Raw genomic sequence first — 27,377 nt, forward strand, 5'->3', positions numbered from 1 at the left:
CAACTAAAAGTAATAAACATTGAACATATGATATTGATTGTTTGAATTTTATATCTCATACAGTACAAAAGAATAATCTTTTTTTCCCCTGCCAAATTTTCCTCTTTTACTCTAATCCTGTAGTTACTCTAATCCTGTAGTTACTCTAATCCTGGCAGTATTGCTAATATTTGCCCAAACACTCAAAAGAAGAAGAAGAAGCAACAATTTCGCTAAACTACTGTATTTTTTATCTATTTTGCAAATGGTTCATATTTTTGACAAAACTGTAAGATAGATTTTTCCAAGCCACCCCTTGTAAACAAATTCGAACTGGCCATATCTCAGCAACCGGACATGACATGACATAGCAATAACCTCGGTATCAAAATAGGCCTTATTTAACCAGGAATCTGAAAATGAGCAGAATTCAAATCACCCAAAAAATGTGACTTAATACTTGATTTTATATGATGGGTCACATTTGGAGTTTATTTTTCAAAAATTGTGAATTGATTATGAATCGAAAGCTGATTTAATGAATGCAAATAGACCTATAGAAGACTTCAATCAATTAAATGGCACAAACGATTTAATCGCACAGCTTGAATTGCCTATGGCATGCTCCCTCGTCTGTGTCAGGTTAGCATCTTCTTTTCGGTGCTTGTCACTATAATAAGATGGATGCCCAAAACAGTGTACTAATTGGGCCCTTAAGTCACCCAAAACAGATAAGCATTAAATAGTAAAAGTTTAAGTCCTGAGTGTCATAGCCATGCTTTTTAGGGTGGCAGGTATGCAGCCTCACCCTCCCTGGTCAATAACTACGACACTGTAAAGATCTTTAAAGACATGTATGTGGAAGAGGTAGTTTCACATCGTCTTTGTTCTAAGATAAAAGAAAGAGAGTTAGTGGAGGGGAATTCCCAAAAATATAGAACCAATTGGGTTCATCAAAGGATAAATATTATCATAAATATACAAATAAAACTATATCTATTATCTTATAAACTTTTCCAGTATGATAATGGCCCCATCTCAGGCATGCCAATTAATGACAAGGCAATTGTCATTAAAAAGGTGTGCCTGTCTCAGTGTGTTGCCTTGTAATCTAGCATGTGTAGTAATTAACCCCATGCCTGCCTCTGTGTAAACCCTTAATTATTCAGTCAGACCTTTAGTCTTACTTGTGTCCACTTTTCTTTTAGCACACCCACCCAGTCAAAGGGCATTACTTATCCAGAATGTCTTTGGAGTTAGTTCACCAATCTTAAACTCTCTGTAGACCTCATTAGGTCTTAAGAAGAAGCTGAGAATCTGACCACCATACTTCAAAAACTACAGCGCTGTTGTGTTTTTTATTGAAGGTTTTGTTTAAACTTTTCGTGTTACTTTCCACGGATCAATCTTAAGAAGAAAACATAAAGATGTCCAGGGATTATTTTGACCAGCGGCTAGGCCAAAAGAAAAAAATAAAATATCACCCAATACCTTCAACCATACTTATTGCATGTTCTGTTGAAATAATCTTTTTGAGCACTTGAGATGAAAATCTAATCGAATCTGTTTGTAGAATTGTTAGATGAGGCGTACCAGATGAACCAAAATGAGATTTTTTTTTTCATTATTAGAAACATATTAGCAGGCTTGAATCTCAAGATGTTGAGACATTCACATAAAGTACACTCATATTCACAAGTACATTCACATAAAGTGATTCAAGGGTCAAGTGATTTAAGGGTCAAGGGATCATAAATATTGGCTCAAACTTGAATGACAACAATATTGGATGAACTTGTAACTGTTTTACCAAATGCCATTCTTTTTGAATAGACTTTATGCTACCGAAATGGTGGAATCCTGTGTCCAAGAGATGGCCGATCACAACAGAGTGCTGAGCTGGGATTACATCTAGCTTTTATGAGATAGTCTTTTAGGAATCTTACTGAATCCCAATGACTCTGCTGGGCTGTCTGAATCACCCACAATCCCCTCCCTTCTACTGTACCCCCTCTGAGGTCCAGCTGTCCAGCAGGAACAGCTGATGAGATTCCCTGAGATCAGAGACACGCTCCCAAACATCTCTACTCAAACAACTGACTAAACCCTAACACAACATTCAATATGGCTAAACAATCCTGTTTTATAATTTGTTGTCAAGACATCCTTCACTGAGCCTCTGAGACTGACTTTTTTACAAAATTCCAAAGAGAGCTTCAGCACCTAGCAGAGAAGAGCTTGGCTGCAGGGTTTTGTTTTGGCCTGCGGTGCTGGAATTCACAGTGGTTCGAAGACTGTGGGTGGTACAAATTGTTGGTTTAGCAACACACTCTGTTGGGCCTGAACGTCAAGTCTCTAAACCAAGCCACACATATGTCAGTGATGAGTTCTCTCTAGCTTAGACGTTTAAAACCCCACCTTCTTAAAAAGGCAGGAGGCGGAATATTAAAAACTGAAATGTTTTTGAGGCTTTGCTTGAATCCAAATGTGTTGCGATGGAATTATTTTATGTATTTGGGTCAGTTTTTCACAAGCCGCCCCGTGTTTGCTTAACAAGAAATTTCTTTTCTCTCACTAATCCCTCTGCAACGCTTTGGAATACGCGTGGCCATTTTATTTAGTAGCATCCATTTAAGTCAAGCAGTAATGACTGATTGAGATATTAAATATAATAAGCAGTAGACCTATGAATCACAGACTATGGGTTTTATTTAATATAATTCTATTTTTAAGCACAGCAGTTTATTATTCGATTTGATTTAATCGCACTTTCTGAATTGTCTCAAGCAGCTATATTTAAGTTTTGAAGTTTTAAAAAACTAGTAAAAGTTTTGAGCATTAATAAAGTAGTCCTTTGCAATTAATTGCATCAAGACCTGTGCCGTTATTTATTTATATATATATATATATATATATATATATATATATAATAGCGAAAGGCTATAAATTATTACAGGTAAGAAATGCATAGTCAAGAATGTATGTAGAGCTTGTCAATAATTCTCTTGAGTAAGACCATTTGTCTAACTGTTTGGTGTAAGCATAGATTAATATATTTGAACACAAAATAGTTAATTATCGTATTATGTAACAAAAAAAAATGCAACTGGATTTAATCATATTGTGTAGCCTTAATGCTGTGTCATGTCTCATACAGTCAGATAATCTTTTTTTTTACCCTGCTGATATTCCGCTCCGCACTCCAGTAGATAGCATTATTTCACCAACCACACATAAACTCAAAAGAAACCAAAGTGGTACTCATGTAAAATGCGAGTATGTACGAAAGATGGAAGTGTATTGGAAAGTCTGCAAAAACTGTGAATTATCTTTAAGGAAGTCATCACATTTTATTATAAACGTTTTTAACTTTTATGAATGTAAATAATTCATTCCATAGGTCTTCTGAATTCCAAACATGACTAACATAAAATCTTTTTGATTTTCTACAAAAAACACAAACAATATCTCCCAAGCCGAGCTCCTTTTTTTTTTTGCTTTTCTTCTCTCTTCAATCTCTGCTTTATTTACACTTCCATCACCCAGGCGTTCAGGCCACACCAGGGCAGAAGGCAGAAAAGGCAAACAAGAATAGAAGGTGGGGAGATTTTTTTTTTCCTCCCTCCATCTCACTTCCAATATTCTCCAAATGGTGACCTTCTCAGTACCTAATGTGCAAGAAGCCAGTAAAGAGGCTGAGCTGAGAGAAATAAGATCTTAAAGCTGAAGAGTGGAAACGGAGTTTCCTACAGGGCGAACCAAACCCACTGTCAGGGCTGAGGAAGGATAATAACTCCACTGCCGTTGTGCAGAATCTAATTAAATTAAAAAGGGAAAAAAAAGAAAAGAAAAAAAATTTGCCAGTTCCATGTTATTGCCTCTACTCATTAAATACCTACTCAGCCCTCGTAGTCCCAGCCTTGCTAGATCACTGAACAAATTTAATTCAGCGCCTACTCTCAGCTGGAGCTTCCCGCTCTAAATGAGAAAAAATGGAGACAAGATGAGAGCGCTGGGAGTCGAGGCATGAGCAGAACCATCAGGACGTTGATACAGAGATTTGGATCCGTGGTGCATCAGAATGGATGCTGCTAGAGAAACAGCCTAGAGACATCTATTTCAGAATATGATAATATTAATTAGAATATTGATAGTACTTAGAATCCGATTGCCATAAAAAATACTATTCAGATATGAGCGTTTGAGCATTTATAAAGTATGAAAGCCTTTAGAAAGAAGGCTGCCATGTGTGCATTTACTGCATTGTCTTCTGCCCTTTATAATCCAGACCTAAGATCACTGAGTCACAAATTACACATGGATGCTTCTGGGTCACTACTAACTTAATGTAAACCTTGAATTAATTTACAGAGCAGCTTTCACTTTTCCTACAGTACATACACTCATTCGGCATTTTAATGGAAACTCTTGAATACCTGCTTGTTCATGCAGTTGTCTAAGCAGCCAATCATGTGGCAGCAGTGCAATGCACACAATTATACATATACCTTATTTTTTTCCTTTTTTTTAACAGTGCCGTTTCCTCCTGTTCTAACCAATCTGCCTTAGAGTACAACATGTATGTTCTGTGATGTTCTTCTGCACACAAATTGCAAAGACCAATTTGGCCATTCTCAACAACAAAGCATTTTTCTTTTTTCGCACCTTTTAATGTAATCTCTATTGACTGTTTGCATGAAACCACCTGGAAATCAGTATTGTTTTTTTGTTTTTTTTTAACTTAAACCAGGCACCAACCGTGACAATGAATCACAACCCAAAACCATTAATTGTGATGTTATGGCAAATTGGGACATGTGATGAATTTCTTTTGTAATGAACCCAGTTGAAATTCACAGAAGACTTCAGGCACTATCCAGAGATGAGTCTTATAAAAGATTTGAACGGTGCAAATGGTGTAAAGTAGTAATAATAATAATAATAATAATAATAATAATAATAATAATAACAAATAATTATAACTAATTAAAAATAATCAATAAAAGATTTGAACGGTGCAAATGGTATAAATAAGTAATAATAATAATAATAATAACTAATAATAATAACTAATTAAAATGAATCAATAAAAGATTTGAACGGTGCAAATGGTATAAATAAGTAATAATAATAATAATAATAACTAATAATAATAACTAATTAAAATGAATCAATAAAAGATTTGAACGGTGCAAATGGTATAAATAAGTAATAATAATAATAATAATAACTAATAATAATAACTAATTAAAATGAATCAATAAAAGATTTGAACGGTGCAAATGGTATAAGGAAGGCCTATGGTAATGACAGTCCTGGCTCATGACGAGGTAGCTCAGAGCCCATTGCAGTCAATCCCATGAATATTTTTTAAAAAATCAACAGACATACAGATACTTTTCTTAACTTGTGGTAGAGAAGCATCTTTCTGTGGGAACTGTTCACACCATCCAACACGAACACCGCTTGCACATTATACTGTAGGGACTCGGCTGAGAGCTATTGCCACATCTCCTATACAGTCCTGAACTCGCTCTAAGCCATTTCCACATAGAGTTCCTGGGAGACCAGTATTTCAGACATGCTGGCAAATCTTTCTGCCTTGATGGTATCCAAGTACTAGTCAAACTCCTGGTTTGGCTTGAACGCCTCTTGTACATTATTTAAAGCTTTTGGCCTGGATCTGTATAATTTTATCTGTTGATCTGCTTGAGCATGAAATGGGCATTTTGATCATGTTATAAGGTGTTCATAATAAAGCAATAGTTAAATGTGTATTGTTTGTTACAAGTATTTGATAATATCGATCAAGAATGGCTTTTTCGGGTCAGACCTAGAAAATTATTCAAAAATAAAATCACTTCTTGCCAGTGGATTCAGTTTTATGGGCTTTACTGTCTAACTGAAACAGGAGATTTAAGGAATACTTCCAGGCAAGGTCAGTTCAGTCACAGAGGATCAATACCAACGGAACATGACACGACCCAAGATCCACCCCTCCTCCAGACGACGTTAGAACAGTATCATCGGATCACTTCCAGTCTGCCTCGTCTATCTCCCCAAAGGCAGTGAAAGTCAAGCACTGACATTCAAATGTTCTGTGGTTTCCAGCAACATTTGAATAATACTCTGCCGTCATCTCGTCACAACAGCCACTCTGAATATATACGAGGGGCATGTTTTAATAATTAAGCAGGGATTTGACTTAATGAGGCTGACCCCAGATCACAATTTAAGTGGCCACTCCACCAGGACAACGTGAGTTATGTCCAGATTTGTCAAGTCGCTCAGTCTGATTTTCTCTGCACTAGAGGTATCGATTTAGCTTCCTATCTGATTTGCCTGATGATTAGCCAAGTCTGTAAAACAGTAGGGGGCTTTTAATACTCTTTGATCAGCTTTCAATCTGAGCTAACATAACTTAAGAGTGCACTCGGCAGGACTACAGAGTGCGTGTGTATGGACCAAATTGTTCCTCGGTATCCAAATTCGAGAGGAGCCGTTTGTAGAACGCCCCAGCAGAGCACATTTGTTTAGCACTCAAATCCATTTTGTCCTTCCAACAACTTATTTGCTTGCACGTGTGTGTGTGCGTGTGTGTGTGTGTGTGTGAGAGAGTGAGAGAGAGAGGGAGAGGAATCATGTGGTTGAGTTTGAACTTGGCAGTGGATGCCTCTGTCCTAGTCCACAGTAACACCGGTCATTTTGAAAATGGTGTTTTAAAAGCATTATCATTATCAGTCAGATATCGAAAAGTTTTTCATCTATAATAAAAGGGACAGATAACACCATGCTAGTATGCACACTTTATAGCCATTGTGTCATACTGCAGTTAATTTAACATGATCTTTTTATTTTGTTCTAAGACCATGCCACCCTTTGTTTGGCTACTGGAATGGTGGATTGGATTGATGAAAACTAACTAATTTCCCAAAGTTTCGTACATCGAATAGAATATGTAATTAGTCTGACTTCACACGATCGCTTTCTTTGTGCTGCCTTCAAATGCACATTTAGTTAAAATGCTCTTGCTCTAATTATGTACAGAACCCGCAAATTTATCCAGGCAGAGTGTGGCTTGTTTCTGCTTTACACATCATATCAATATAAATATAATTAAATTACTCTTTTTATATTATCCAAGGGGACAGAACAACAATACATACTGTATGTATCAGTTGTTATTGGGAAAAACAGATCATCTGTGATCTACAGTTACAACATTGACAAAATCAGTGATATCTCAGAAAAGCTTACTGTCATATAATTTCTCGCAATATGATTAGACTGTCACATTACTAAGCCTTATTGGATTTAATTCTGTGTCCTTGTAGTGTTTTACCAGTCTAGATCAATTCCTTAACACACAGCAGTGTATTTTACTCCACTGTACCCCTCCTGCCTATGTCCGTTTGCTTTTTTTCCCCCCGAGTCTCTTTCCGGCTCCTCTTATAAATCTCCACTGGACACGAGGTCCTTGACCAGCCAAGGTCACTGGTGTCATTCGACTGTCACTCCCACTCCATAGTTCGTTTTATCCTGCCATGTTTCCTTTAAGTCAGTTCTGCACACCCGGCCAGGAAGAGAATAAATATTGCCACAGCCACAGAAAGCATCAGCAATTCGGGTTCCCTCTGAAGTCAACCCAAGATTCGCAACGCCGGAATCAGCGAGCCGTCTGAACTCAAAGAAGCGCAAGCGTCATCATTATGATAATCCGCTTTAAAGCTCCAGACAATGTAATGAGTGTCTTTCCTGGACACGTAGCGATAAGTTGCCGGGATATGATGGGACTGACCTTTAAGGTGTTATGGCATGGATTATGAATGGCGAAGAGATACAAGCCCTGCTTTAGAAATTCGCAGCTTGTACATTTTTAATTCCAGACGAAAACAGCAGAAACACTATTTGATTTTACCACCCTGGGGTGGGGGCGCGTTTTTTTCTCGCTTTCATTTGGTGGAGTGCCGAATGAAAAAAAAAAAGTGAACATAAATAGACATACATCTTTAAATCCATCCGCCTTAAACAGAAATAGCGATCTGTTATATGAACTGCAGGGGGTTGGTGATAGATTGGTGCACTTGTCATGAATGAGTATTATACGAGGAGAAACAGTCTGAATGCTTCCTACTTGTCAAAGTAGGATCAAACAGTCCAACACACACACCCTTCTAGATTCACACACGGAGTTCAGAGTTTCCAGAAAAGAGACCTTGGTTTTACCCCTACAATTACAGTCAAAGTAATTACAGTGATCAGATGCACACATGGGGAGGGAGGGTGGGAGTTGGGAAGAACAAAGCTCTTTCTTTCCTTTCCTATTTACTGTGTCAATGCCTGATGAAGACAGGGATGCATTGCTTTCTATATCCGTGTGTGTGTGTGTGTGTGTGTGTGTGTGTGTGCACACAAGTTTAGTTAAATCGCTCAGCTGGCACAATTATCTGCATAACCAGTTGCTGTTGTACCAAAAATGAAATCAGATTATATCAATATTATGAGAACAATAGGTTGAATAAAAAATTGATTTTATCTTGCTGCATGTTAAAAGTACATCATTTAAAGATACACTGTGTACATTTGTGTACATCGAGTTTGTATGTTCTCCCTGTGCTTTGGGGGTTCCTCCAGGTGCTCCGGTTTCCTCCCACTGTCCAAAGACATGTAGATTAGGCTAATTGGCATTCCTAAATTTCCCATAGTGAGTGAATGAACATGTAAGTGTGAACTGTATGTGGGTGTGTGTCTTGCAGTGGATTGGCACTCCGCCCATCCTTAACCACACCTCGTGCCCTAAGTACCCTGAGATAGACTCTAAGCCCCCTGCAACCCTGTATATAGGATAAAGCGTTATAGACGATTAGTAAGTGAGTGTTATATATGTGTAAGAGGCAGAAATACACCCTGGATGGGATGCCAGGCCATCATAAGGCACCACTCAAACACATTTCGCCACACACGCGCTTTTTAACATTCATTCAGTCATTTTCAAGCATGTTTTGGGAGGAGAAGGAAACCAGTCACTCCAGAGGAAGCACCTTACAAGTACAGGAAAAACATACAGAACACACACCTGAGCTCAGGATTGAAGCAGGGAGTCACGAGGCATTCACATTACCCACTGTGCCACTGTTTAAAAAGGGAAATTATATCAGTATTATAATTACTTCCTAGATGTCCTGGGCTGTAATTATACCCTGATACATGGGGTAGAACTAGGTGATTTAAAGCACACATTCTAATCCGTTTGCGTTTTATGTAATTGAGGTCATCACGTGAAACCCTTTTAAATGAAAATTATGGGACAAAAGTAATTTCCTTGTGCTTCTTTACAACTCCTTTGGAGCAGCATTTAAAAGGATCAGAACTCTCTCAGCTGCACATTTCCTCTGGCTACACAGAAGTAGATTGTTGTCCAATAAATTCTTTATAATACTTTCAATAATATTAAATACAGAGATAATTTAGTGCACAACTGTGAAATATTTAAGTGGTTATTGAATTAGAAATGAGACGTTAAACTGCTATATTGCAAACAATAAGGTCAGAAGTGAAGCACTACAAAGACAAAAGCTTGTTAATTGAGCTATTTAGAAGTTGTATTGATGTTAGTTGAATACCAGACTATTTAATATATGGTAAAGCAATACTATACATTTCAGTACGATTCTGGTTTGTGTAGTCTTGTGAGAAGTATAGTACATTCGTCTATCAAAAAAAAAAAAAATCTTGATAAGTAAGGCATCGCTGATGTCATAATCCTGCTAAAAAGCCTCATATAAATTAATTTTCCTTACAAAAATTCTGATTTAGTTAGCAAAAAAATGCTAGTTTGCTTGGTAGCATATTGGTAATGCTAAAAATAAAAATTAGCTAGCATGATTGCAGATTGTGTAGAGTTTAGTGCTAAATGAATTGTAGCAAGGTTTTATTTAAAAAAAAAACTGAAATCACAAAACATTTGATGTTTTCTGAATAAAATAACACAAGCTAGCTCAGTGTTTTTTGTTGACATTGATGGGACCCACAGTTTTACTTACACAGTTTAACAGGATGCAGTGACGTAAATCAAGTTAGAAAACGTTTTAACACGGCAAAGACCAAATACACTACATAAATTCCTGCAAAATGGATAAAATACACTACATATTTAGCTGCGGGTGTCCTATAATATATAAACATATTGGCTAGAGGCTACCCGCAGCTAGTGTATTTGGTCTTTGTATATATTGTGTCCAGTATATCAGATCAGTTTTGGTGCTTTGAAGCTTGCTTTCATCAGGGCAGTGTTACCAACTATTTTCAATGGAAAGTAGCTCGAAGTCACCAAATGACATCACATGGCATTTTGCATATTGACGACGTCATCACGCAGCATTTGCATAGTAACTAGCAGCAGAAAAACAAGATGGTGTGCTTTGAGGTAAAAGAGCAGGATCTGAATTAGGTCATTTCTCCCTACTGTATATACACTGTAGCCAGGGGGCGGAGTCTGGCACCATGTTAGTACACGCAAAACAAACCAGTGCTGTCAGCGTTTTGTAAAGCTCCAGCGTACAAGAGAAATAAGTCATCCATCCAGCAGTAAAGTCGTCACAAAATGTTAGTTACTTTACCATTCTTATTTGTTTTTTTAAATTGTATTAAATAAGCTTTTTCATAAAAAAAAATAATTAAGTAATTATTTCAGATAATTATAAAAAGATAATATTAGTTGTCATAATAATTAACTGTTCAAATGTATTATTGGAAATTTATATTCTATACTGTTTGTCTATTTCACTTTATTTTTTAAACACCAGCCTGTAAAAAATTGTATAAGACTTTTTACAATGCAACACAGACTCACTCTCTGTCACACACACAAACACACACACACACACACACACACACACACACAAGTACAATCCCAATAATTTTTTCATGTAAAATTAAATGAAACAATGTAGATTAAATTAAAGAAATGTGAACAAACGTTTTACTGTTTATGTTGTTTGGATTATTTATTTTTGCAAATTTTAAATTAGTTATTTATTTACCAACCTTAGCAGCAACCTGATTTCCCCTCTCATTTGTGCTGTCTATTCAGCATAAACAGTATACTAATCATCTCTTTTATCTGCACCTGTATCTCACTGGTTGATTTCTAAAGTTAACTTTGAATCATGCTTTAACATCTTTGAATCATGCTTGAATGAGTCACTGTGTAGCTTAACAACAAAAACTCTGAATCTGGTCAGGTACAGGGCCTGGACTGAAAAGAAGAGACGGAAAAGTCTTTGAGAACTATTCCTCACAACTACATTAAGATACAAGAAATTCTGGCTCTTTGGAAACATAATATAAAGAAATTATTGTTGGTTCAAGATTTTTGCAATGAATAATTAAGATTGATTAAGACTATATACAGAAATAATTAATAACCTCAATATTAATAATTAAGGTTCATGCGAAAAAACTGTGACTAGAAACAGTGGAGGAGATAAGGATAAGGATTTGTGATCCCTGGAGTAGAAGCCAAGAGGGGCATTCCCACCTTCAGCAAGTAAGACGATGTCCTCAAGGGAAGTCCTTCTTTCTCTTTCAAAGAAAGTTGCTACTCTGTCGAAAAAAAAACAAATACTAGATTATGTCACTAGCCATTTAAAAAGTAATAAATTAAAAAGTTACAGCTAAATTAGTCTTAAAAGTCACTACATTTAGGATCATTGGTGATCATTATTCTCAATAACCAATTAATTTTCTGTTGTTCCCAACAACCAATCATTAGCGTTCAACCACATGGACACTTATAAATGTAATTTTAATTAAATGTAGTGTGGAAAGTCACTAAGTTGGCAACACTTTCATGGGAGAGTATTCATTGTGTTTTCAAACAGGTGATAGATTTCAGTAAATGACATCAAAGCTTGGAAAAACAAACCAAAAAAAAACACTGATCAGTAATAGTTTATTAGTGACAATGGAGATGAGTAAATGGTGACTGGGAATAACTTGAATCAGTGGTTAGTCATTAGAAACCATGGCCATCTGTGATTCGCCACTGAGAACAATGGAGGTCAGTGATTGGTTGTTGGGAAGAATAGTGACCCCTGATTAGTCAATGAGAATAATGATCATCAGTAATTTGTTGCCTAAAAAAAAAACATTGTGATCACTGCTATGAGCCATTCTGAGTGCTAGACGATCATTACTGCCTGCTGTGAAAGTGTCCTGGTTTATTAAAACACATTAGGTGTCCTAATCCACATAACCAGGAAATTTCACAATCCAGGTAGTTGCTGAATTTGCTCTAATGACAATTCTCAATCCATGCCTGTTTTATTGCGTCCCGAAGATCATATACAAAAGAGTGTTTCTAGCCTGCTACTGCCTTCTTCACTTTCTCCAACAGTTATCTGTTGGGTCTGGAAATGACCCCATGAGGCCATCGCTCAACAAGCTTAATACCATTATCACATAGACAGATTCCACTAGTTGTTCAATTTATTAGCACAACTCTTTAGTCAAATAGGCAAGAACTAATTACTGACATCACCTGTTTGTGCACAGGGAGAACAATAATAAATGGCATATGTCGTTTTAATTCTTTTGGCCATGCCGGAAATGCTTTGTGTCCAAAGATACATGATACTAAAGCAACAACACTCAAAATATGCCAAATATGTAAAACATCAGAGGTGTAAGAGTAATGTGCTTTATGTCAGTTTCTGTCCTATTTTCATGTGTTGTGTCGGTCAACATCACACACTCATGGCATGAACAGATTAGATCAAAAGAATAATTTAGATACTGTTCTCCTGTGTCATCGTCAATTACTTTCAATAATTTTACACTTGTTTAAAACCTTGTGCCCTCAGTAAAGCCACACACTTGCATCGTCACAGCAAGCACTGACAGGCCCAAGGCTGAAACTTAAGTACAGTACATTAACCGGAATGATGACCATCCTAATGCTCCATCCCAGAGAGAGTCCTAGAATCTACCAGGCATGAGGGTCAGCTCTCTGAAACAGTAACCAAAGTGTGTATAGAAGTGCTTTTATATGTTTGGCATGATGACTAAGTGAGGATTTCAACCCTGGTCCAGCTCCAGATCTGAAAGCGGTTCAATTATTCATTTCCGCAGTGATGAAGCACAGCGGCTCGTAATAGAAATTCCGCAGTGCGTGCTGAAGGACGTCTGCGACAGATTCTTCTAAATCACATCACAGCGTCATCGAAATTAATTCCGCCAACTCCTCCCTTCACTAGAGAAGAATCAGCTTGTCAAACATTGCAATCTCTTGATATTGTGATTTTCTGAACCCACTGTCACCTCACTCAGAAATAAGGTGGCGTATAAAAATACTCGACCAACTAGACACCTGTTAGTCCTGTCCAATTTAGAAGTGTCTAGTAACAATGGTTGTGTATGTGGAATGCACTATTGTCAGGGTTAAACTTGCCACATTACAATGAGTGAGTCCCCAAGTGTGTTATGTGAGCTGTTCGGAGGAGGAGGTTCACAGGCAAAGGAGAGGCTGAACAAATACTACAAGTACGCTAATCGTAAAGAACCATGCACCTGTTCCACAGCTTAAGAATGCCTCTTGACGGATGTAGTATTTGGGAAACGGAGCTGTCAGGCACCTTTCTTTCAAAGTGCATTTAACTTTCATGGAAGTATTTACCAAGATCTGGTAATTCCTATTGCTGATAATTATTTGGCTAATTAGTTTACATGACCCATAGCATTCATATTTACTTTTTACATCTGCCTTGCTGTGTAGGAGTAACCTACTGTACCCTAAACACATTGAGTTTAAACTGGCTTTTTTCACTGTATCTAGTCACTACATAAGGGTATAACAATGCTGAATGAAAACCCTGTTTTGTCAGTTTTAAACAACAAAAGGAAAGAATAGGTGTGTTTACAAGGAGCTGAATTGGACTAATACTGTAGCACAATCAGAATACAAATGCATCAACGGTTTGGCCCAATTCGGCCCAATCAAAATGAATTGGTAAGAGAGGGCTGGCCTAAACCTTTGTTTGTACTGCGGCTATTATGTAAATATCAGCCATGTAAATCCTTGATCTGACTGTTTTGTACGTGGTGGTAACATTAAGTAAAGTGAGTTTTGCTTCTGTTCCTGATCAGTAAACTCAGTAAAAACAACTTTCGTCCACTTTAGGGGCACTCATTAGCTTACTACGTTGCATGTATTAAGCATCTAACTAATCGTAGATGAAAATGGATTCTTGCAACCTATTATAACATAGAAGACGGGATTTATTGGAAAAAATGGAAAGATAACCTAACCTCGAAGTTGGAGCAAAATGCTACTCCTTCTTTGTTTTCTGGTATAGTTCTTGCAGATTAAATGCTTCTTAGAGTGTAGAACCACTTTGTGTCTGTCATGAAAGTGACATTCTGAAACATGTACAAAAGCTGCAATCTCTATTTACAATTATATTAGTGGGATTGAAGAAATATAGTCAATGTAAACATATCTAACAGTGACTGTTAGAATCTATTACATGGATGTTTTCATAAGAATCAAATGGCAAAATTTAGATTACAGGTTTAAAAGTTATTGATTGTAGATCTTCAAATCTGTAAACGGTAAGGGTCGGGACTCAGCAGGGACCAGCCGATATGATATTATTCTACTTGCCAAAAGTTTGGACACACCTTCTAATTCCAACACTGATTTTTATTTCTTTTTACACTGTAAAACAATGCTGAGGGCTTACAACAAATATGCAATAATTTCCTTTTATTAGCTTTAGAGCCTTTATAATGCTGTTGTTAACATGGATGTTTATTGGTGATATCTGAGGCTGGTAACTCTAAATGAACTTCTCCTCTGTAGCAGAGGTGAGTTTTGGTCTTGCTTTCCTGGGAAGGTCTTCAGGAGAGCCAGTTTCATCATGCTGATTGATGGGTTTGGCAAATGCACTTGACAGTAATGTTACTGTTGTTTTTTTCTTTCTTTGTTACTTAGTTACAGAATGTATTTCATTTTTTTTTTTTTTAAGAATTGTTCTAGAATGTAGAAATAAATCCACACTTGTGCCCTATATTTAAACTAGTACTTGTCGGTGCCGATTCAAATTGTATTGCAATCTGTTAGTATCGCAATTTTGACTCTAATTTTAATCAGATTTTGTTACAATTTTTCTAAACAAACTTCACAAATAATTCACTTTTTCCACACAGGATGTCATGCCTGCCAACATGTACATCATAATAAAGGAACTGCAACATTTACCACCTTTAATGCAAAAATGTAACACTTAAATATATATATATTTTTTTTAATTTATTATTATTTTTTTCTTTTTTTACCCCATCTCCTATAGACATTGCTGTAAAAATGTAATTTATCTGATGCTTCAATGATTCGATGAAAAGACTAATCTATTAGTGAATTATTTCTTTACTTAATGTATTATTTACTCAGTTCAAGGTAAAAATTATGTGTCACACGTGCCATGAAATTTCACCCCAGTCTGGCTCTTATTTTTAGTCATGCCAGAAAAGTCTGGTAATTTCTGCCCGTTGCTTCTTCAACACCTCTAAACAAAGAAACAGCATAGGCGCTTCATCAATTAGAGACACTGAAAGACATCCAGCCTGTTCTCTCTTTGGACAGAACTGTCTGAGTATAATCACTGGGTACCATGTCTTAGTCTCGGCATACAATCGTCTCCTATGAAACGTCTGTTTAATTGGTCCGTGAGACTTTTGTTGAGAGGAAAAAAGGAACTGATGGTAGAAATGAGGGCTATACCCTAATGACTGAACATGTCTCTATGTCCAGACACGACTGGTCGAGTGACAGATTATTAACACCCCGTACCAGCGGATTCAGACAAGCCGGCCTTGTTAGCGATGCCGCTCGTGAGAGACATGCCCATCTTTTCATTTTCGCGTTGCGTCACGTTTGTGCCCTGCTTTTTCTTCTTCAGCCTCTCCTCTCTTTCAACTTGTCGGTCTTATGAAAATATGGTGAGGCCCTGGAAATAAACCTCAGCAATCAGGAATGTAAACAGAGCCTGCAGATAACCTGTGCTGGAGCTGTAATGATGTTTCAGAGACAAGTATACGAGGGGTGTTCAAGTCAAACCGGGACTTGGGGTGAATGAAAACCGATTGACATTTATTGAAGACTTCAGTAAAAACTGCAGTAAAAACTTTGAATGGTGCAAAGGTGTTAAAGAAGGCCGTATGTCAGTAAAAGACGATCCTGGTCGAGGTGGCTTGGATCCCAACATTCAGCAAGTATACCATAGTATAGCGAGTATAAATATGTTGTTAACAGAAGCTGTTCTTCTGTGTGGCTTTAATAACCATCTACTCTATAATACTGGTAGCTAGCAGTTCCTACATTCTTATGGTTCTGTTCTAATGATTGAAATGTTATGTGTTCAAATCCCGTTGTCGCTAGAGAAACACTGCACAGTAAATCAATTCTGTTTAGAATGAATTATTTGTACTATTAATCCAATTAAAAGATTTGAACAGCATCATGATTTGCAGCTTGGTGTTCTGTACTGCTGTAATTCTCGTCAGACTTTAGTCTTTCCTTGGACCCATGATGTCATCAGGAGGACATTTCTAGCACAGTTATAATGACTTTGAATAAGAGAAACTTCAGCAATGTCAAGCGGATGTATTCACTGCTAGTTCTGAATTTCAAAAGAGCACGATCTCACAATTTTACACCAATGCTTAATATCATATTAATGAGAAATCCAAATCCAGATGCTGGGTACGTATGTTAGACTTGGCTCAGCTAGTTAGCAATCTACAAAATGACAAATCCTTTGATGATCGTTCTTTTCCCTTCCTTTAAGCCTTTGACTTTATTCCTGGACTCGAGGCTTACAGTGGATTCGTCTAACTAGAGCAATCCTCATGCTGAAAAAATTAACAGCCAAAACTGATAAGAAATGTCGTACAGAGATGCCAAGGATATAAAAATGTATGATGTCTACCCGAGTGTCTTTCTATTTTTCTCTTTCTTCTAATATTCTACCCAGACGGCACACTAGAGCCAAGAGCTTATGCAATTCTCCTTCTAAGCTTCTGACTTCACGATTAAACCTTCAGTTATGACCTCATTTCAGGATCCAGCACCGACTCGAATAAAAAATTTGAGGGTTAAAATGGGGAGTATTAGACTTCCCAGGAAAACTGGATTGAAAGGAAAGTCATTTTGATATATTTTTGTTGTGAGGAAGAGGTGAATTTTCTCTCCCACTCACCCATTAAGTTATCTCAATCAACCATCAACCTCAACATGAGCCTCGTTCTCCTCTTATTTTACTGGCAATTTCTTTTGCAAATGAGATATTTGACTGCTTCAACAGCTGCCCAGGAATGTCTGAGTGAATCGTACGAAACGCGACAAGCAATGTAAACGGATATACTTGCTCTGAGTTTTTTTGTTGTTTTTTTAATAAAAGAACAAAAAATCAGTTATGCAAATAAAAAACAGATGATTGACAGGTCAGCATTTAAAAGGTCGGTGTCATCCTCGATACTCAGATCACATGTTGGGACGGTGTAAACTTCACATCTTAACAATGTAGCATGCAGCTTGTTCACGAATTCAAAAGATTCATTTCTTTTTATTCATGTTTATACTCTAATCTCTAGTTCCTTCTTCTGATCCAAAGATTTATTAAGTTAAGAATAAAACTTGAAGAAAAATCAATGTTAAATAGAATCTTTTCACATTTTTAATATTTTCCTCCTTTGTTTTGATAACATTTATTTCAGTAATTATTAAGCAAAATGTTAAATTTTTACTTACCTTTCCACACAGATAGTAAATAATATTTTTGGCTAGTAAATACATTTCTTTTTTAACCGGACTTTCCTCTTCATTTTAGTGTCTAAAATTATTTCATACATTTTAAATAATTGTTAATTTTTTTTTTTTTTCAATTTAATAGGATGTAATAATTTTGGTAGAATTTATTTAATTTTTTTTTTTTTTTTTTAAGAAACATGTTTTCAGTTTCAATTGTAATGTTTTTTTTATTTTAAGTTTTGTTAAAAAAAAAACTGTTTGTCTACATTAAAAAAAATCTAAAAAAATTTTAGACATTAAATAAATTTTTTTTTTTGCTGATTATTTCTGTTAGATTTCTGGGTTAAATGATCAATTTCTAATTAATAATAAATGAATTATAAAACCATATACTGTGAAATACATTGTGTTCGGTATGGTATGATATGGTAACAATGCCATGATGTTATTATTTTAAAAATATCTGTTATGATAATTTTTTTCTCACCCTACTTACCAGTCCTAAAGACATAAACTTTCATTTATTAAAAGTTTAACTTTTAATTATGTAGACATAATGAATGAAAACACTTAATGAAAATGGTTTCATGTGCTTTGCTATTTTTTGTGTTACAGAACTGTGAAAGAAAAGAAAAAGAAGAAAAAAAACAGGCAAAGTTCATCACCTCGAACAGCTCCATTATCTGTAGAGCTTCTTTCATGCGACTCCCTGCGCCGGACTCCGCAGCCAGAATGAACTGTGAGCAGGACTTCGGAGACGGGGGCATGAACGTCACTCTTACCCTCAGGTTGCTTATGCATGGCAAGGTAAAACATGTGCGCGCACGCGCACACACACACGCACACAGGCACACACACACATATGCAGTGGCATATGCCACCCTCACAGCTCATCCTAAATTAGCGAACCTCCAGCAATAGAAGTTTGGTCCTGTTACAATCTGACAATCTGATAATGTTCACTTAAAATAATCTCAGTGCTATGACGCCTTTGGGATACTCGCCCCATGATGCTTAGCCCTGATGGGTTTTAAATGATTCCTTAACACAGGCTCACATTAAGGTTATGCAAATGAGATCATAATAACTGCTATTTCACCCCACCCCCATTGCTTTTCATTCATACCTAACCATATTAGCAAAATTTTCTTGTGGGGGGATGTGGTCGTTTAACACAGCAAGGGTTCATGGAAGCTCATTATTGGCCTGCTTGCACAACGAAGTCATTAGTACCAGCACGGCACAGCAATGTGCCTGTTGGCTTTACATGCCAGGTCTTTTAATTTCATTTCCCATTCGCGTGAAAATAATAATGAACAAGTCATCAGTGATGAAATGTCAATGTACAGTGGCCAAAAGTATTGAGACAAAAGTGAAATTCAGTGTTTTATTGACATTCTTATTTTTTTGTAATGACAATTAATATGGGGCAAATAATAATTTTAGATTTTATGCAAGGAAATTGCCATACAACAGTCACTATTCAGTATGATGCTCTTTATTCTTCAAGACCAGCTGGATCTGGCTCGGCATAGAGTCAAAAACGCATCCGCAGTACTCTGGTGTCACTTACGCAATCCATGCCTGCTTGATTGTTCACGGTTCACTTGAGAATTTCCTAGTTTTAGACACTTTTGTGCAGAGGTGGACATCTCGGTTTTAGAAAGTCCTGCCACGTATTTGTTCCATCAAAAAATTAAAGGAGTTGATTCTAATTAGCAGAACTCTTCGCCAACATGGGCGAGAAGTAATTAGTGACATCACCTGTTGTATGCACAGGGAGAATAATAATAATAATACATCACATCTGATGTCTTAAAACTTTTGGTCACCAGTGTACAACAGAAGCAATGTTTAATCATATGTTTGGTGGCCTGGGAAAACATTTCATATGGTGACATTTTGACATTTTCTAATTTATACTGTATATACATACAAAGGGCTGGAACAATGTGTTCGACATTTTGTTTAACGTTTAGCAATTTGTTAAATCTGTTTAATGTTCCAGATATATAGATTTGTATTTAGATTTTAATCTGAAATTGGTGTGGGCTAAGCGAGACATAGACTTCTGTTTTTGTTTTTTACTTTTTAATTACACATGAATTCTACCTCTTAAACTGTTCGCTCTTACAGTACATCTGTGCCGATATAAGTTCATGATTTTAGTTTATTTCTCAATGGCTCTTCAATAACTTGATCAAAACGTTGACATTGACAGTGTGATTTTCTCACACATTCTTTAAGGCTTTCAATGTGTGTTCATGTCAAACTGGGACTTTTGACTATGTAGAATAACAGAAAACAGTTATGAGAGTAAAGACTCTTACTTCTCTATGTATATCTCAGCTACACTAATTCATGTATCCTAGCTTTTCACTAGTGCTTGCATACCATGAAGGTAGAAAGTTATTTTCAGTACTCCGCAGCCATGATCGGGCTGATTGCTTCACGTCTGAAACACTGGCCTCCCAGGAACTCCTTTAATGCCCCAAATATGTGAAAATGGCTTGGAGAGAGATCAGGACTAAATGGGGAATGGGACAATAACTGAATGTCCATAGGGCCGTCAATCACAGATGTTTGCCCCATTAAAATGTTTTACCGGATCTAACTCTCTCATCACTGTCTCGTGCTTGAATTCTGCTGTAAATGTCAATCAGTTTTTCTACCTTACATTTACATTTAGGCTTTTGGCAGACGCTCTTATCCAGAGCGACTTACATTTTTATCTCATTATACATCTGAGCAATTGAGGGTTAAGGGCCTTGCTCTTGGCAACTTGGTGGTTGTGGGGTTTGAACCCGGGATCTTCCGAACCGTAGTCCAATGCCTTAACCACTGAGCTACCCCTGGCCCTAGCTACCTACCTTCATTCACAAGAACGTTCAACACAAGTCCTGGTTTGACTTAAACACCCCTTGTAACCTAACCTTAACGCTAGTAATTTTTCCCCCTTTTTGTGAGAATTCAGCTCCAATGAGTTTTCTAGACCACCACTCTTTACATGGAATGTTTCTGTAATAAAGTGGTTTGCCTTTATCATGTGTAGTTTTTTTTCATTATTATTATTTATTCTTTATTCGTTTATTCTTACTCGTTTGATTTCAGGTTGTTTTCCCTGGCAGTTTTTTAAAGGTCATCTATCAATCACATGGTGGTTAAGATCAGTAATTACAGCTACATGTACGTATAGAAAAACGAGTAAAAAGATTTTTAAAAGACGGCCCTGCGTTACTCTAAACAATAATTATTTGTGCCAAACGTTAGGTAGTGTTACTGGGTATGAGTTATGTAAGTTGACTAGATGAACAGAGACAGCATCACTAGTCTTCCAGAAAAAATTTGCTTGCCTGGCCTTCGTCAACAGTGACATCAAATCAATACACCACTGTAAAATAATAATAATATCATTGATGTAACTTACATTCTATATCCTACGCATGGACGTCATTAAACTTAGATGATAGACTAAGACTTAATCTCTAAACTTAGAGATTTAGGACTGATGTGCTAGAAATCATTTCCACAATCATCCTTAAAACACAAACTAAGGGGATATTTTTTGGAAGAATGGTGTTCCACCTGCGCACTTTCAGAGATTTGTGGAGTCAGTGCCAAGGTGTGTTTGATTACAGCTCCTGGCTCTAAACTACTTGTTAATTACTCTCAATACAGCAGGTGCACTTATTTTTTGCCCACATGGCTTCTGGAAATTGGCACTTTTTTTTTCTGTTGAGTTTACCTGATGGTACCTGATTAAAGGATCTGGTGTTTTGACCTTCTAATATCAATAAGAAAACCTCAACAAGAACATGAAATAGCCTTGTGTAATTGCTTCCTGCTTCATTCCAATCATGGATTTAGACTTCTCAGCCTATCGAAGGATAACTAGAAGCCAGACAGCTGCTCTCGTAATTGAAACTGATAATGGAATTTTCCCACTTAAAAAAATCATTTACTGAAGGTTCATTTCCCTTCTTATTTCACGTTACGTTCCCTGAAGCCTTCAAATCACGGAGTCCAATAAGTAGATTAGTGAGGTTGTTAGAATTGGGACGAGGCCGAGCTCACAGGCGGCTTCCTCGTCTAAGCCAACAGACAGGCGTCTGGGGGTGGCAAAAGTGCTCGGATCAATACGCTGACATTTGCCTTGTGTCTGTTTTGTTTTCTCCGCAGGAGGTCGGGAGTATCATCGGCAAGGTGAGTACCTCTTCCACTCTTGCTATCTAAGGTTTTGCTGGTTAGTTGCATGCTTTGGAATAGGAAATACACTATTAAAACATGTCTGACCTTTTTTTAAGGCATGCTCATTCATTTTCATTTGTTTTAACAGTTTGTTTGGGAATGATACAGCAGAGCTTTAATCCCATACCCTACTTTCACGTTAGGAAATCTTTGAGTGGGAGTTTGAGTTCTATACAAATTAGCTTCAGTTTGATAAAGTGCACTGAAAATCAAATGATTTCGCAGACCAATTCTTTCATGTGCAGCCCCAGTTTTTACTACTCATAAATTTCTACCTGCTAGTTGTTTTTATTTACTATTTAATACAAAAAAACAACAAAGAAAAACATATAATGTTTCTGCTTATCCTGTCTTACATAAGCTGCCATTAGATGTATATAGAGACATTATAAAGAAAAATACAGCTTGGTAGGACATGTTGCCTCTGGTGAGTGTCTGTAACTAATAGAGTCAGCTTGCTTACGTAATCTGTCGTTAAAGCTGAGACAAAACCTAGTTTCTAACATGTTTATCAAAGTTTATATATTTTAGGCAAATCCTATAATACAGTAGGCTATAGGATGTACAATACAAGCTGTTCAACTTGAAAGAAATAAACTAGAAGTGACAAGTGAACTGCCGCTCGCTAGAATGAACACAGGGTTAGTCTTTACAGCTCTCTCACCTCGTCATCTGTACATCCTATTCATCTGTACATCAGCTTTCAAGACTTCAACTTGTACTTGCCATTCTCACAGAAACAAATGAACCTAAAAAGGGTGTTCAAGTCAAACTGGGACTTTTAATTGTACATAATAACAGAACACAGTTATGAGAATAAAAACTCCCCTTGCTCTCTATATAATCCCCTGCTACACTAATTCACCCCCCATCATTAAATTATTGCTTCGATACCATCAAGGTGGAAGTTTTCTCCAAAGGCATTCTTTTCTTGCAGGACAATGCACGGCCTCACACTGCACATCACACCATTTGCACAGGAAATCAGCTGGGATTTATTGCAACATCCCCTGTACATACCTCTCTAAAAGCCATGTCCACATGTTTGGACTATTCAAGGAGTTCCTGGGAGGCCAGAATTACAGACATGAGGCAGACAGTCTACCTTGATAGTATCCAAGCACTAGTGAAATGCTGAGATACATGCATTAGTGTACTTTCCCCATCCCCCATACATTTCCACATGTTTTGGCCTTAGTGTAGAACTCTCTCACTCTCATTCTTTATACCATTTATACCTATCCCAGGGAAATTCAAGGCACATACAGTAGCAGGGTACAAACAAGCACACACACTCAAACACTATAGGCAATTTGAATACAACAATTAGCCTACGCTGCATGTCTTTGGACTGTTTGAGGAAACCAGAATACTTGGAAGAAACCCACCGTACTTGCACCTCCAGGGCGACAGGTTTGATTTCCACCTAGGTCTGTGTGCTTGGGGTTTGCAAGGCCAAAGTTTTGTCTCCATTTGTCGGGGTGTGGCATATCTTGACCATGCAGCACCATGCTATCTGAATTCCTGTTTCAGAAATCAAGGTGTCAATATAAAAAATTAAATCACAGCCTAAAAGCTATTTTTCAGAGATCTTAATGTGTTTCCTGGTGGAGTTTTCCTTTAAGTGATGGTGTGGATTTAGGTTATTAAAGTCGCGCATGTTAACCGGAGACCCCACAGGTAATAAAATTGCCAAGTAAACCGTAATCACAATAAGGGTCTATTAAGTTTTTTTTTCGTATACAGTCATGATGGGAATTGGTTACAGTTTGAAACCTTGTATTGCTTAATATCGCTAGCTGAGACTGTTTATCCCTGAAGGCAGCAGGAATTGAGATTTCATAAGAGCAAAGATCATCATCATTAATGTGCATCGTCTAACTTGTGTGTATGTGTCTGTGTGGGAGTGCACTGTTCTTCTGAGACTTGAGCTGCTAGCTCGCAGTAAGTCCTGCAGCATCCTGCCCCAGCCTGTGTCGCATGTTGGATCTCTTCTTTATTTCCTTGTTTTGACTAAGACAAACAGACTGCTGTTCAGCCAAGAGAGATTGACTTGGCAGCATGTGCTCAAGTAGCATGATTATTATTTTTTTCTTTTTGGTCTTTTTGGACATGAGGACATTTTTCTCTGCACAGCACTTTCAACTGCTTCACTATCAGCAGCTGTACAGTGCCACTGAGAAATTAATTACTATGTTAAAGTAAAAAAAAAAACATATTTAATATTGAATCAAATTTGTTAGCTAGCTTAAATCCCCAATCTGCTGTCTAATCCTGTGTTTTTGTTTCCCAGAAACCTAATTAGCTAGGCTAAAAAATTTTAGCTAAAACAACAACATGTGGTGACCTTGCTAGCTAGTTAAGTGCTATTATATAGAAAAGTAATAGTTTGTGTCTTTTACAGAAATCAAGATATGAGATGAAATATTATTCTTCACATAAAACATATTATAAGTCTTTCCTTTCATATTGTTTTTAGCCATGCATGTCCTATGGTAGCAAGAGAGTTAGCAAAAATCCCATCTCCATGACAACTGTAGCAGCTACGTAAATTAAGATGTAAGGTAAAATTATGTAAATTATCAGTATTACTATCAGAATAAAGAAAAAAACACCGCCATGCACTGAAATGTGTTTAATGTATTCAAGTGATTAGCATAAATGCTAATTCACCACATGTTTGTGTATTTGCTTATCATCTGCTAAAAAACTGTTACTTTCAAGCCTCAAGACAAAATGCAGCAATTGTTATGAAGGAATCCTTAAAAAAAGGACATATTGTTCCCTAAGATGTGTTAATACATCGTTTTGAGTGGTGAGGCTTGCCAGGAAGAGTTAGCAAAGCATAGGCGGTGTAAATTAAAAGCATGTTTAAAACGATGTTCGATGATCAGGCTCCTTGTTTCTTACTAGTCTTCCATTTCTCTAAAACCCGACGTTTAGATCGGTTATTAATGTGCTTAATGAAAAAAGCAGTAAGGTTATTAAACACGGGTATGTAGATTCATTGCTCAAGCACTTGTAAAACACTAGAGACAGGCTGCTAATGGGACTCAAGGCCTGTTGGTTCTCTTTTTTTTTTTGGTGGATTGGCTGTTCTGAGGCCCGGTGGCGTAGTGGTTAGCACTATGACCTTGCACCTCCAGTTTTGGGTTTGGAGGGTTTGGTTCCCGCCTTACTTTTACATTTAGGCATTTGGCAGACGCTCTTATCCAGAGCGACTTACAAAAAGTGCTTTAATGTTTACATTATTGGATACATACTTACACTGCCTTGAGTATGTGTGCGTGGAGTTTGCATGCTCGGTTGGTTTCCTCCATGTACTCCGGTTTCCTTCCAAAGTCCAAAGACATGCAGATTAAGCTAACTGGTAGTGTGTGTGCCCGACACTTTGGTACCCCACCTCGTACCCAAAGTCTCTGGCATAGAACAAGATAAGCTGCATAGAAAATTAATTAATTAATGTCTCTACTGGACTATCAGCTGGAAGCCATTATCAAAACCCTGGGCTCATCTCGTTTTTGGCAAATTGGCACCCTTTCAATATGGGTAACATTATTTTCCAAACTAAACCATGCACAAGTTTTGTAAATTGCTCAAACTGTTGTTTTTCTTCATTTATACAAGGGGCTTTTAAGTCAATCTGGGACTTAAAATTTTGAATTAAATTTCTTGTAAAAGAAGGCGTAAAACCGATTGAGATTTACAGAAGACTTTAAGCACAGTACTGTGATTAGACTCTTAGCCACAGTAAAATATTTGAATGGTGCAAACATTTTAAAGAAAGTTGGATGTCTGTGATTGTCGGTCAATCTTGAGGTGGCTCAGAGCCCACTGCAGTCATTCCTGTGAACATTTAGTGAGTGAAAAGCCTGATCCTCAAAAACCAATGTCACCAAATCTGTTTATCAGACTTTTAAATGCAATAATCCACGAACACCACTTGCGCATTATGATTGTTACTGCCACATCCTTGTACAGTTCTGACTTTGCTCACACATATTTGGGCCTATAAAGGAGTTCCTGGGGGTCCAGCATTTCAGAGGTGAAGCAGGCAGTCAATCATGGTTCCTGTGTACTAAGAAAACATTCTACCTTTTCAATCAGTAGTGAAACTCTGGGATAAGTCTCTTTTTTTCTAGCAGTGGATTATATAAAAAAAAATTAAAGAAATAAAGAAGTTTTTAGTTTTTAGCCTCATAACTGTATTCTGTTATCCTGCACAATGCCCCTCATAGTTACATATAGAACCCAGTATGTGTGAAGGTGGGTGTAAAGGAGAACTAGGGAGACAGGCAGACTTTGGCAGAGCTTTAGACTTACTTACTTTGTTTTTTTTTGTTGTTTTTTTTCTCTTTTTTTTTACTTCCTTTTTACAGAATACACTAGCACTTTTCTGTGTGCATTCGACACTTAAAGGGAAAAAAATCCTGTCACAATATTTTGGGAATATCACCTCTTTCAGGTTCATCAACACTTTTTAAGCTCATGCTCTAGTGTGTGGATATGCCTTGTGTTTACATGTGACCTCTATCAGCTGTTTCTCTCTCTCTCTCTCTCTCTCTCTCTCTCTCTCTCTCTTTCTCTCTCTCTATTTCTGGTTCATTGCATTGTCTTTTTTCCCAAAAGGACAGACATAATGCACATAAGTAAAGACATTGATCACACACAGTGCAGAATATATCATGCATTGGTTGCTGGTTTAACTAACTTCCTGTCCATCTCCATCATAAATCCATTTACATATTATTAATTTATTGTAAGTTTGTATGTTTGATCATACTGTATAAATGTGCTATATGTAAATAAAGCATCTGCTCTTTTTATGACAGAAAGGAGAAACTGTGAAGAGGATACGTGAGGAGGTAGGACATCCAGAATCTATATGAAATGTGTGTGTGTGTGTGTGTGTGTGTGTGTGTGTGTGTGTGTGTGTGTGTGTGTGTGTGTGAGTCTTGCACTTTATTCAAACCAAACAGGAAATGGGACATGTTTGAAGCTCGTCTGTGACATTAAGCCACATTAAAAGTTCAGTGTGTTAAAAGTTCAGTCCCAAGCACTGGCAGAGAAAAGACAGAACATGAACAAAGCATGTTTCACATCGACAGTAACAAGACAACACTAAGAGATAGAAAGGGAGAGAGAGAGACAATATGTAAATGAATTCCGTCATTGCAAGGACTACTGTCTCACTCCTGCACGCACAGACACATACACACACTCTCTATATACATGCATACTCCTGTTAATGTAAGAGTTTCAAGGCCACTCTCCAAACACAGGAAGATTTTACAAAGGAGGAAAGCTCAGGTGTATATAAAGCAGCAATTATGTGTGTGTG

The 27,377-nt window shown here is 37.1% G+C and overlaps 1 protein-coding gene across 6 annotated transcripts in view; it reads left to right on the plus strand.

Moving 5' to 3' along the window:
* Nucleotides 1–27,377, plus strand: part of pcbp4 (poly(rC) binding protein 4) — a 104,103-nt gene that overhangs the window by 29,381 nt on the left and 47,345 nt on the right. For all 6 annotated transcript variants that reach the window (XM_053484312.1, XM_053484306.1, XM_053484308.1 and 3 more), the window contains exons 2-4: nucleotides 18,404–18,595; nucleotides 21,968–21,991; nucleotides 26,869–26,901. In XM_053484312.1, the coding sequence (XP_053340287.1) occupies nucleotides 18,488–18,595; nucleotides 21,968–21,991; nucleotides 26,869–26,901 (165 nt within the window). In that variant the 5' untranslated portion in view covers nucleotides 18,404–18,487. The remainder of the gene's footprint in view (nucleotides 1–18,403; nucleotides 18,596–21,967; nucleotides 21,992–26,868; nucleotides 26,902–27,377) is intronic.

Source organism: Clarias gariepinus, chromosome 23, assembly GCF_024256425.1.
Source record: "Clarias gariepinus isolate MV-2021 ecotype Netherlands chromosome 23, CGAR_prim_01v2, whole genome shotgun sequence".
In the NCBI taxonomy this organism is placed as follows: Eukaryota; Metazoa; Chordata; class Actinopteri; order Siluriformes; family Clariidae; genus Clarias; species Clarias gariepinus.